The sequence below is a fragment of the Anser anser genome (assembly GCF_964211835.1).
Source record: "Anser anser genome assembly, chromosome: 27".
Taxonomy (NCBI): domain Eukaryota; kingdom Metazoa; phylum Chordata; class Aves; order Anseriformes; family Anatidae; genus Anser; species Anser anser.
In genome coordinates this window covers 1,735,691-1,748,821 of record NC_139748.1, presented here as the reverse complement: position 1 = coordinate 1,748,821, position 13,131 = coordinate 1,735,691, and the positions used below count along the sequence as shown (strand labels likewise).

At 58.3% G+C, this 13,131-nt stretch overlaps 1 protein-coding gene across 9 annotated transcripts in view; it reads right to left on the bottom strand.

Annotated features, from left to right (window-relative positions):
* LOC310887016 (uncharacterized protein) overlaps positions 1–13,131 on the bottom strand; it is a 25,256-nt gene that overhangs the window by 6,832 nt on the left and 5,293 nt on the right. For 5 of the 9 annotated variants that reach the window (XR_014575585.1, XR_014575586.1, XR_014575589.1 and 2 more), the window contains exon 2: positions 5,588–5,705. The exons of 2 other annotated variants lie outside the window; for them this stretch is intronic. Coding sequence is in view for 1 of the 7 variants with exons in the window: in XM_083812407.1 (XP_083668533.1) it covers positions 3,709–3,748 (40 nt within the window). In the remaining 6 variants the exon portion in view is untranslated. Of the gene's footprint in view, positions 1–3,708; positions 4,186–5,587; positions 5,706–11,809; positions 11,997–13,131 lie in introns of those variants that run through there. 2 more of the 9 variants (XR_014575588.1, XM_083812407.1) reach the window with 2 other exon arrangements.

The following is a 13,131-nucleotide window of genomic DNA, read 5'->3' as shown; positions in this document are numbered from 1 at the left end:
TGTACAAAGCAGGACAAACGCCCACCAGGGCACCCGCACTGTCCTTGTGGGACCCCCAGCAGGGTCCCCGCACAGGACCGTGCCCCACCTCCGTGCCTGCTCCCGCAGCACGCCGCACACACGCTGTGCTGGTGGTGCCCCCGCCCTGCTGCTCCCCTGCGCTCCGCAGCTGTTGTGCAAGAGGCAGCGCGCAGCAACACCACCACAGGCACCCGGCCTGCCGGGATCAGCCCGGCTCTGCTGCACAGCCAGGGCTCACCCGCATCCCCACAGCCCCTTCCACAGCCGCTGCCAGCCCGCTCAGACCCACGGGGCTCCCTTCTTCCTCCCCAGCCTGGGCTCCGTTTTCCCTGCTCGTGATACCGGGCAGCTCCCTGGCAGCGCCAGCCAGCCGGGCAGCCCGCGGGCATCCAGGCTAGGGGATTTGCAGACGCTTCCAAACAAACAAACCAAACCACCAAACCAAAAACAAAGAGGAAAGCCCACACACAAAGAGGAAAAGGCCCTAAGCCACAACAGTGCAGTTTGGGGATGACTTCCCAGTCTGTGAGCTCCGCTCCTGCCTGAGGTGGGACAGCACCAACGGGAACCCACCCGGTCTCATGCTCCGGGATTTTCCTTTAACACACAAGCTCCCGGGGGCCAGGACCATTGCTCTGACCCATCAGAGGGATGAGCAGGCTGCTCTGATCCCTGGGGACAGAGCACGTCAGCAGGTGGACGTCCCAGCACAAATTATGACACTTCAGACCCACACGCAGGAACCAGCTGTGCAAGGGCAAGAGCGCATCCCGCTGGCCATCACCACAGCCTCTGGGCACCCCTGCATCCATCGGCCCCGCCGGCCCCACACAACACCCATGGGCATCCACAGACAGGAGCCTGGAGCCCACGACAGACCCCAGTGGACCACAGCCAGGCTTGGCTCTGGCCCCAAATGCAGGGTCCCACCCTGGCTGGGTGAGCCCTTGCTCTTAGCCAGACGTCGCAGAGCAGCAGCAAGGGCACAAAGCACAGAGAAGGCAGCTCACCAAGCCCCGGTGGAGGTGCCTGCAGCAGCCCCTGCACCTCAGCCCTTTGAGGCACCAAGGCCTCAGCCCTTCTGCAGCCCGGACTGCGCCCAGGAAACCTCCCCACCGCTTCTCCCCGCTTTAAACAAAGAGCCCACTTCTCACAGCCCTGCAAAGCCAACAGAGTAGGCGACACCACTTGGCAGACGAGCACGAGGAGCATGCTTGACTGGAAATGTTTACTGCTAAGATACACACAGAGTGCACTGATAGGGCAAGGCAGTGTATATTTAGGTTCTGGCTTTGGAGGAGGGCACGTCCTTTACTGAGAAACCGCTGGGCGGAGAAGAAAGAAAAGGGTATCCAATGCTTACAGCAATCTGATCTGCCCCAAAAGCAGATTTTTTGCCCTTCCTAAGAGTTTTATGAGTCTGTAGAAATCAGCAGTCTTGGGTTGGTCCCAAGTTCCCCTTACAGAAGGAAACGAGAGGCAGGGAGCCCCTCGCCTGCTCGCCCTGCCTAACAACCCCATTAGCATCGAAATACGCGTTCATCACGTTCACCACACTCTGCAAATTTTACGTACATCAACAAAAATAATTTCCCACACCAGAGTCAGCTTCACATCATCACAGCACCAAGGAGGTGGCAGCCCCGGCCCGGGGCCGCATCCTGCTCCTGGGGACTCCCCGAGGGGACCGGAGGGTGCCCACGGGTGCCGGCCCTGCCTCTGTCAGCCCCGCGCCTCCTGCGGCGAGCACCAGGCAGGGACACAGCGGGAAGATTTATGTCCTCTGACAGGCTCTACACGCTGCGCTATTTTTCTTCATTGCTCTTGACACGTCTCCTGTCACACCGGGCAAACTCCTGGGTCGGCTGAGAGCCAGTGTCAGGGGGAGATGTGAGCTGCTTTCAGATGTTCTATAAAATTAACGTCCCCAAAGAATCCCAGCGTTTGCAGAGGTGAAATCGGCGACTACGCCGCGTCCACCTGGGATTATTCACCACCAAGGGACCTCATCCTGAGCCTGCCTTCCCCTCCCAAGGCAGGGGCTGGGTGGGGGTGAGGCCCCCCTGCGGCGCTGAGCCTCCCACATGCGGGGCCAGGAGGGAGAGCTTTCCCCAGCCAAAAGCTCTGGGCACGCCACAGCTCCCACAGAGCCGTCCCGACACCGCTCGCACGGCCTCGCGGCGAGGAACTGGGGGCAGCAAGCTCCCCGCAGCGCCCCGTGGACACCCTTCCACCGGGAGGAGAAGGATAACCTTGCCCTGAACTTCCCATATTAGAGGAAAAAAAGTGAACTTTGTTTTTTTTGTAGAAATTTAGACTTAAAGCCTGTGATCTGTTCTATTTTGATCAGCACACAAGCAGCTCTGTCCTGAAGCAGCCTCTTTTCAATATATTCGGTGATTTAATGAAAAATATGATTTCCTTTTTGTTGAAAGCAGATGCATTTCATGGTTCCACCAAATAAAAATGTACGCTTTTGGAAGAAAAAAAAAAACACAACAGTTTGATGAAAAACTGTTAAACCAGCCCTGCTTGTAGCTCCCACGGAAAACTATCTCAGCCAGCTCTAACGTTCAACACCCAGCTACGTAGTTTGGGTCGGTCTCTCTCTTTTCAGCACTCCTGTTATTTTTTTCTCCTGAGGATGGGGCTGGGAAGGACTCAGCCTTCAACACAATACAAATCCTGCCCTTTCGGTAAAGTGTAATAAACTTCTTCCCCTGACACGTAGGAAAATGTTTTAAGGCAAGACTTTATAGAGAGCATCAATCACTTCAGAGGTGATGGAATTGCTGCAGAATTATAAGCAAGTCTGAAGTGTCTACAGAGGACTCTAAACACTGTCTTCTATTTATTCTCTGTGTCCTTTGTAAATGTAAACTTCAGTGGAGTCCAGAGGCCTTTCCGTCTCCATGACTTGTCAATCCAGCACCTTTCACCACCACTAAAATCACAATTAAAAAAAAGGGGGATTACAAAAACAAACACAGAGCTCGCGCTCGCGAGTGATGGCTGCGGACTGTCGTGCCGCCCCGGCGGGCGGTGGGATCCTGCCCCGCAGCGGACCCCGGGGACGCCCCTGCCCCAGTGCCCCCGGTGCCTGTCTGCCGGGGGGGTGAGCAGGGCACGCATCCTTGCCACTGTGCCCAGGCCATGAACCCATCCCTCCGGCCCAAGGGGCAGGGGCAGGAGAGGAAGCCCCCACCCGACCCGCAGCAGACCCCGTCCCATGGGGATGCTCCTTGGGCTGGCCCTGCCGTGGGCGTCCACGTGTGCCATCGCGGGGCACGGGCACGCTTTTATCTCCTGCAGACATTAGACTACCAGAAAGGAACGGTTAACGGTGCACCGCTGAATAAACACAGATTATGGCTCTGAAAGGCTCCAAGAAGATCAAGCAGAGGACAGTGCACTGACAGCGGGATGAAGCTGGGTGTGGGAGAGCCATCCCAGCTGGAAGGCTGCTCAAAGGACCCAGCACAAGAGCGGGGAGCGACTCTTGCTCCCACAGAAAGGAGGAAAAAAAAAAAGAGAGAGAAAAGCTCTTTAAAGTTTTGAAGGGAATCTATTTCAAAACCTTTCCTTCTTTGCCAGAATACCCAGGAAAAAAAAAAAATCGTCTATACATTGAAATGTCCCACAGCTGCTCTAGAAGAAAAAAAAAAAAGGCCTGTTTTTGAAAAATACCTTGCATGGGAGAGCTGAGCCATCCCTTGAGCATACTCATCCCAGTGGGGGAACAAAGCCAACACACTCAGCACAGAGCCTGCGACGGGACAAGCTGCAGCTTTGCCCCTACCAGAGAAGGGGCCAGGAGGTGCAAGACAGAAATAAAACACCGGGACCACTTTTGTTACGGGCATTCGCTCCTTCGTGCGGCGCCGAGCGCACGCACAAGCCTCACCACCTCGGAGCACACCTTGCAGTAAATCCTGCGATGGGACATTCCTGCGGCACCCGCCAGCACCGAGCTCGCAGCACCCGCCCGAGCCGGGGCTGGGGGCTGAGCCCAGGCCCCCCCCGCCGCCGGCACCTGCCCCAGCAGCCTTGTGCCAGCCCCTCCTGCCTGCCCCACACCCACCCGGCCCGAAGGGGAGCCCCGGGCGGGCACGGGGCCCCCGGCACCCGCCTGCACCCCTCGGCCAGCCCCAACGGGGGGGTGCAGGGCGGCGGCGGACCGCGGGGGGAGCCCCCAGCGCCCCCCCCCCCCCCCAGCACCCCCAGCCCCGCGGGGCGCATCCTGCCCCGGCTGCCCGCCGGCGGCGCGGGGCTGCGGGACCGGGGGGGGCCGGGCCGTACCGAGCCGTGCCGGGCCGTACCGAGCCGTGCCGGGCCGTACCGGGCCGTGCCGGGCCGTGCCGGGCCGTACCGAGCCGTGCCGGGCCGTACCGAGCCGTGCCGGGCCGTACCGGGCCGTGCCGGGCCGTGCCGAGCCGTGCCGGGCCGTGCCCGCCGGCAGGTAGCGCTGCGGCTCCGCGCCCGGCCGCGGCCCCGAGCCCCCCCCCCCCATCCCGCAGCGCTGCCCCGCAGCACTCGGTGACACCGGAGCGGCACAAGATGAACCCTGCCCTTCCTCCCGACCCCCCCCCCTCAGATAACGAGAACGATTCCGGGGCCGCCGGGAGCTCCCCGCAGCCCCCTGCCGTGTGCCAGCTCCGGGGTGCCGTGAAACCAGGCCTGCCTCTCACACGGCTCCCGGCGAGCTAGGGACAGCTCGGGAGCGCTCCTTCCTCGACGGCAGGAGCGGATTCCTCCTCTTAACGAACGGGCGCGATCTGCACTAGCTCCAGAGGGAAGGAGCAGGGCTGGGGGGAGAACAACCCTAACCACTGCACAGAGCCGACACCAAATGCAAAACTGCTCCGCGGCCGTCCTGCTGCCACCAGCAGCCTGGGCCCACCGCGATGCCCGCCGCCTGTCTCAGAACAGGCTCCAGGCTCCGGGTAAGCAGCAAGGAGCACGAGTGCTGTGAGGAGCTCCCATGCTCAGAGAGGGCCTGGGACCGTCCAGCCTGGAAGGGACAGCCAAGGGAGGCGCAGGGCTGGGGATGGCAAGGCCAGAAGCGAGCAGGGAATGGCTTTCCCTTTCCCCACATCATCTCCCTCAGGGAGGAAAAGAGGGGCTCTGCCTCTTGTTTCATCCCACTAAAAAAAACTTCAAAGCCAAACTTTTCAAAGCCGCCCTGGGAGAACTGGCATTGCTTCCTAGACCTGAACCAGGAATGGGGCGTTTGTGATTCCCGCACTGCTGGCCTGGGCTGTCCTACAGCCACCAAGACCGAGAGCAATCCAGTGACCTTCAGCCTTGGAAGGAAGAGCCTCTGCCCTCGTGCTAACAGGGAACGTGATTAAATGCAGCTCCTTGCTGGTGCACGTCTCCTGGACCAGCTGTTAACGGGAATGTGATCAGGACCCATGGGCAGTTGCAGGTCTGCCTGCAAACACATGCAGAGTCCTTTCTGGACACTCCAAAATCTCTGGCCAGGGCAATAACATGCAGGCATGTATGCAATGGCGTGGGCAGGAAGACACAGCATGCCCCTGTGCACGCGGGGCTGCAGACTCACCCTCCTGCAGAACCTCCCGAGCAGCTCCCGCCTCGCAGCACAACGCTGTGCCCTGTGCCCTCTGCTGGATCAGCCCTCGTGTCCGTGATGGTGAAGGCAGCCTGAAGCACGAGGAGATCTGTACCTCCAGGAAAGGGAAATACGGTCACATTTTGCAAGAGATTCTCCTCCTGGCATGCTGCAGCACACCAAGCTGTCCCCCAGCCCTCCACGCTGCCTCCCAGCTGAGATGCAAACAGCTGATCCCTGTAGGATCACACCAGCAGCCTTTCCTGTGGGCTGACTCAGAGCACCCCTGCCTCCCCAGCCCTGTCCGTGGCCTCGGTGACTTTCCGCAGGGGCCTGTTTTCACCGAACAGTTGCTGTAGCAGAAGTGCAATACCAGCAAAAGCTGGCAGGGAATCCGGAGGGCAAGTCTGGAGTAAAATTCTGATAATGCTGTGTTTATACCAGGAATTTCTTCAGCAGATAAATCAAGTGAGGAAAATAACAGATGGGAACTAGCCGGAGACACTGCAGCGGGGCTCACCCTGCGCAGCCCAGCTGCCCGTTCACCCGCTGGGCACGCCGCTGCCCCTGCTGCCTCTGCCCGCAGGCAGCGGCTTTAAATGGGGACGGGTCCAGCAGAGACCAGGGCACGGCAAGGCCCTGGTGTCTCAGTCAGTGGGACCAGCTCCCAGCATGACCACACCGCACTTCTCAGCGGCTGGGATGCCAAACCCCTCCTGTCCGGGGAGCTGGCCCCGGTGCCAGTCCCTCAGGAACATGCCTCGTGGTGGGCAGAGCAGCCGTCGACACCAGCACGGCAGAGGGACGATTTTTGACTGAGTAACTGCAACAAGCCAAAATGCACCCTTAACAGCAACACTGGGTTACTTTAACGACAAGGCAGCTTGCTGAGAAAACCCCACTTGCAGCGCTGCTTAGTCCCCCCCAGCCTGCTGAAAGAGAGAATTCCAAGCAAAAGGAATAAATTTGACCCCACTGATCTCTCACAGAGAGACCCAGGTTAGCCGGGGCAGGTCTGAGACTTTCTGAGCTCTGTAAATCCACCAGACACGCTGCGGTGCTGCCGGGCGCGGCTGCACTGCCCTTGGTCTCACAGCCCCAGGGCACCGCAGGGCCCGGCTGCTGCTGCCACCAGGTCCCAGGGCAAGCAGCACAACTGCCCCAGGGCTGTCCTGCACCCAGCAAACCACCCTCCCTCAGGCTGCAAAGGGGCAACATATGGGACCCGTTAGCTGGATGCATATAAAATTCAAAGCTGCATTAGTCATCGGCTCTGTTACGCTCACCCCACCACCGGTAGATGCTGCTTTTGCAGAAGCGACCGACAACCGCTTGTGTTTCTGCTGTCAGCTCCAATAAACAACCGTGTTTAATACCGTGGGGGGAGAGGAGGCTCAGAAACTCTATCCAAAAATAACAAGTTTCAAGCACGATATCCTTGCCAGCTTAATGCCTCAGTCTCTCCCCCAGCTTGCTGTGCTGCACTAGAGGGAAGCAGGGTCCAAGAGCCAAGGCGACCCATCGCTCATAAATCACCGGCCCCCCGCACGCTGTCCCGGCAGCCCTCCCGCGGGAGCCCGCCGCACGGCCACACACTTCTCAGCATGCAGGACCCCGTGAATCACGCACCATTAACATTCTCGGAGTGACATCTCCAAAATACTTCGGGGATAAATTGTTTGCTGGCTGATTTGCAGTGCATTTAGGCAACGTTACGAGGAGGTGTGCTGGTGGGGAGCCAAGGGCTAGGTCCCAGCAGCGGGCGCGCTCCCTCGGGTCATTTGGATGTCATCCGGCACTGGCAAATGTGGCACAGCCTCGGCCTTGTGATGGACACGGGAACCCCGGAGCCATGGGGTGACCCTGGTGAACGTGCACCACTCGGCAGAGGCCGTTCCAGCATCTCTCTGTCCTCAAAGCCCCTCCAGCACTCCACAGCTGACCTCGCCGTCAGAGGGCTCCGCACCCAGCACCAGCCACAAGAGCATCGCCTGCTGCAGCCCTGCCGCAGCACAGCCCGGCACCAGCAGGCAGGATTCCAGCACTCAAGGGGGGATTAGACATCAAAAAGAAGGCAGACAGGAACACAGAGAGCCCCTTCCATCTGTTTAGCACAGCCACGGCCCCGCTTACCCTGCTCTGCCCCCAGATCAAAGCAGCGGCCGATGGCACTGATTAGCATCTCCCTGCAGAGCAGCGCCCGGCCGGCGCAGCCGAGCGCTTCATCTGCCCAGCAGAAGGAGCGGAGGGACGAGGATGGAGCGAGAGGAGCTGGGGGCTGCAGGGAACCTGTGGGGAGGGAAAGATGGCAACAGAGCAAAACCTCCCATGGGGAGACCCCCCGGCAGCTGCAGGGAGCCCCTGGCAGGAAGGAGGAGAGCCACGAGGACAGAGCCCCATCCCGCACCTCCAGCCTGCGGAAGCAGAGCGAGCACCAGCCCCTTACAGCAGACCAGGACTTCTAGTGCAGCACTGAGGGGGATCGGTTTGGCAGCTCTCACGACGCCCTGACCATACTGAAGAGCAAAAGTTCTCAGAGCAGACGGCCTGGGCGAAAGCAGGGCTGCTGCACACGGAGCCGTGGGCTTCCCCCACCTCCTCTGCAGCAGCACGAGGCTCGCAGAGGCATGGGGAAATCGCGAAGCGTTCCAGACACAGGCTGTGCCCGCAGGGGCCGGAGACACCTCCCTCGGGAAGGGGATAATGCTCACTCCTGCTGGCAGGGTTAGCTGTACAGCGGGCAGCTGAATCAGAGCTCGGCCGCTAATAGGATTACGTCCCAGGGACCGCCAGTGAAGCGCAGCCACCGGCGCTGCCGCAGCCCTGCTCGCAGAGCCCCCGCCACATCCCTGGGCTGCGAGGTGCACTCGCCTTTTGTTTGAAACATCACAATAGAGGCCTGGGCCGAACCCGTGACACCGGGTGAGCCCAGGGACCAGGCTCCACTTCCACCACCCAGAGGGGCTTTGACCTCTGGCATCCCACAAGGCAGCACCGGGACGTGGGGCTGAGCAGCTGCCCCAGCCTCCTGCACCGCAACACCGAGACCTTGCCGAAACCCTCGCAAGCCCCAGCCTGCACACCACAGATGTGGCCCCACAGGGCAGGGCTGCAGAGCTGGGATCCCCCCTCCTCTGGGAGGCCCCTGCAGGGCCGGGGTGAGCAGCAGCAGCTGAGCAGCATTCCTGGCAGCACACCCACCGCAAAATGCTGGGTGCTGCAAGGGGCATCCCACGCAACCAGGCAGCACCAAGCGTGCCAGCAAGCTTTCTCCACTTCAAAGTTTGACATGATATCCCCAGTATCAAGGGGGTCTTCCCACATTCTTTGGGATCTCTGGCTCAAACCCTCAATTTCCAGGGAAGCACAAACCTTCAGGTGTCCAACATAAGGGTCTCCACTGCGTTCCTCCAGACGGCCTGGATGCTTCCCAAACACGCTCCTCACATGTGAGGATTAACTGAATAATCAGGTCAAATGCAAATCATCAATACAGCTCAATGAGATGCTGCTTTCTGTGACATCTTCATTTCCTTGAACAGCAGATTTGCACCAGACCAGACATTTTTAAGGCATGGGGAAGCACCAAGCAAAATAGTGCTGTACAGTTTTCAGGATAACAATGGATTTCACCTGCTTCAGCCTCCAATCTCCACAGTAGCTAACGTTACCTGGCACTGGCTCTTGACACATCAGCATGCAGGCTATCAGAGCAAATGCCTCTGTTCCTGGCACACTGGGGCTGAAAGCACAGCTTGCTCCCCTGACTCCTTGTCAGACTTCACAGGGGCTGGCAACTGAAAGCACATCCAATTTAGCCACAGTTCATTATCCAACATAGCATGACATTGGGCCACTTGCAGACATAATCCAGCTTCCTCCTGCCTTGCAAGATGTATTGACCAAAGGCGAGGAAACAGCATTAATAGCTCACTGCTGTGCAGACGAATCTGGGCAGCAGCAATGAGGTTCTTTGGGCTATTTCTGTCCAATCCTACATGAGAGTAAATCAGAAGCTTCTGCAGACTTCCATTAAATTTCTCTCCATTAACACCACCGTAACAGAGATCGGAATTTATCCTCTCTTTATATATATATATTATTTTTTTCCTGGTACTTTTAAAAAAATGCTAAAACTCTTCAGCTTCTAGCTGAGCTTGAGATAAAAGTTAACCTCTGAACCATACAGCATCTTTCATATAAGGCACCATATAGAGAGGGCTTCTTAAAGCAAGTCTAGCTTGGTAACACATATATTCTAGATGGTTTCTGTTTGCCCTCGTCCTCACCTCCTGGAGAGGGGGAACAAGGGACACCAGCCTTCCCCATGCACAGCAAACAGAGGCGAGAACCAGAGATGCCAACTTTGAGCCTTTGAGCTTGGGGCCAACCCACGTTGCCTGGGGGGAAACGCATTCGCACCCATGCTGGTGGAGCATGGTCCCAGTGAAACCTGTAGGAGATTGACCAGTACTGAGGATAAACACGAGGAGAAAGAGGTCCCTGCTCCCCCAGACCCAAGAATGTTGCCCTTGCAGCAACAAAGATTCATTAAGACTCACAACTCTCATGCTACAGAGGTTCCAGCACATATAAATTTTCACAATGTACATGTGTGTGTATGCACACACATGCACACTCTTTACCAGCTCTCAGCACTCTAACAACAATTAGCATTCTCGTTATGTGTAACAGCCGTTTCTACCACCCATTAGAAGGGGACCCCAACAATTCAGAAGAGAAATAAAGGGCGACGCTGTCTCCTGCAGAGGCTTTGGGACAGGAGGCGCAGCCCCAGGCCGGAGAGCAGCGAGGACTCCGGCGGTCCCACCTGCAGAGCGCGCTGGATTTGCGGCCGGAGCAGCCCCGACGCTGGCTGCTCTCCTGCTCACCGCCTGCCCTCGGGGAGCAGCTCTGGGTAGGTCGGGTCCACCCCAGAGGAGGCTCAGGTAGGACACCCCCCAGCAGCAGTAGCCTGGACGCCGCAGAGCACAGAGCACGTGCTCCCACCCTGTCCCCACGCCTGCCCTGCCAGGCTGTGCACAGGCACCGTGGAAGGAAGCTGGTGAGGTTGTTGAGGGCCAAGCTAAGCCCCCAGCCCTGTGTTCGACCGCAGCCCTTCCTGCTGGCTCCTGCATGAGCCCTTGTACCTCACAAATGCCCCGTGCTTCATCAGCAGCCCTCGTCCCTGGCACCGCCACCAGCTCCGTGCAGCGCCTGGCCCAGGACGGGCGCAGCTCGCAGCGGCTCCTCGCCAGCACAGCGCAGCAGGAATCAGCCCCAGCGAGCAGCACCTGCTGCACAGCAGGTGTAAGGGGCAGCCCCAGCCCGGGCAGTGCCCGCACCTTCCCAGCACAGCCCCCAGCAGCTGGAGGTGCTGCCCGTGCTGCGGCCGGGCCTCCGGCACCCCTGCTCACCCCCAGTGACACTGGAAAAGCTGATTTCTTGCCTTGCCTCCACACCAGGGCCAAGCAGCCTCGGGGCTGACTTGGCAGATATACCGAGCTAGGCAGGCACGCGGGCTTTGTAATAATCTGCTATCTGATCTGGGTTTCTCTGGCCTTTCACTTCAGTGGACAGTCCTTCGAGCCCATTCGGGGACTATGAGTCACTGAAGAAGCACTTAAAGTCCATCCTTGACGATAAGGTTAGAACTATGTGCCGTACGTTTCCTTCCCTAGTTTGGAGTTATGCTCGGGCTATCCACACTTCCTTGCTTATTCCACCTTCCCCTTTCATCCCCGTTCCCCACCACACCGAGCTACACATCTATGAGCGGGGCCGTGGAAGCCACCAGCCGGTGACGATTCCCAGGGCACAGCCGGCAGCGCGCAGCCGACTCCTCTGTGCCCTGTGCTGGCCACCGGGTAAGGAAAGCACTCGCGTGGAAGGGCAGAACAAAGAGCGGGTACTTGGACCACGAAAGCCAGCTGCAACGCTGCCACCAGCCCACGACACACGTCTCCACAAGAGCTTGGGGATGCTTGGAGATGCCTCTGGGACAGAGCCAGCCCGGGTGAGCACGGATGGATTGAGCTCGCAGGTCTTTGCGCCACGCTGGCAGCAGAACAAGGTCATGAAGTAACAGAGAAGGTAACGGCGTTCACCCACTGCCGAGTCTGCGCTGGCCAAGCCGCTTATCCGACATCGTGCCAAGGAGGGCCGTGTCACGTCACGTCCCTTGTGTAAAACAAGGCTGTAAACGCTGCATACCTTTGGGCAAGGTGAAACTCGTCGGGTTCCTCACGGGCACCAGGGCTAACTTGAAGTCCAGGTTTCAGAACCCCAGAAGGAGCGAGCACCGAATCCAGGATGACGACAAAAGCAGGGAATTGCCTTCACTGGCATGTACCAAACCATACCGCATCCATAGCTCTGCTGCATCCACCGCTGCTATCAGCTGCACAGGATAAGAAATTCCCTCTACATTAATGAAATGATTATTCTTAATACTTGGGCACCGATCATATTCCTGAGGAAAAAGGAAACATAAATCCTCACTTTCACTGACAGCGACAGCCCACATCCCTAGGTACGAGGCAGCTAATTACATCTGATCCTACCAGCCAAAACCTGACCAGCATGTTTGTGCAAGCACTACAGTCAAAGTATGTGCAGGATTTGGCCCTATTTCCCGTTTTATTAATCACAAGAAACAATGTTAGAGACATACCTGATAGGTTTTTTTCCCTTGGCCACTTACCACTTGGCAGCAGAGATGAAGTTCTGGCTTTGCAAAATATTTCAAAACCTGTTTCTGTTCCAATTCAGAGTCACCCCCCCCCCCACCCCCAGAAGCTTTCCAGGTTATCTGTGAAAGAAAGCCCAGAGAAATGGATGGCGTGAAGTGCTTCAACTGATAAACTCTAAATATATTATTTTAACTATGATTTTGTTTTGCATTATAAAGTAGAACAAAGATCTTAACAACCACAGAACCAACAGGCTTTGGAAATGGAGAGGATTGTTTTGGAAGTGGAGAAATGGAACATTTGTGCCCTTAAGACCGCGTTCCTTTTCCCCTAAAGCCTGACAGAGTTTCACAAAACATTTCAAGCTGGATGTACTGCGTTTCTGGGGATCAAACCGTCCCTCCTGGCAAGGGTGCCTGCACCGTGACAGGGCCGTGGAGCTGAGTGGCCGCCTGGAGAGCAGCACCGTGCTGGGAGCGGGTGCTGGGGTGAACAACAGGAACCCCCTGCAGAGCCCGGAGCGGGGCGAGGAACAGCCACGGGAGCAGAGACAGCGGCTGGAAGGAAAGGCAAGGCGCACGGTGCCGCGGCGGTACCGGCCCCTGCAGCCAGGCCCTGGCCTCCCGCGCTGCCCCGGGCTCTGCCGCGGGCTCCTACACCCCATTTCGGCCTCTCCAGTGGTGGCCAGGGTGGGGGTGTCCCCACCAGGGCTGCCCCAGCTCTGGGGACACCGCAGTGCCCAGCGGCACGGGACAGGCTCACACACCGCTCGCCATGAGCGCTCCTCGCTGCAAAAACCCAACTCAAACACTGGCCTGGTTATAAATAAAGCAGCCACTGACC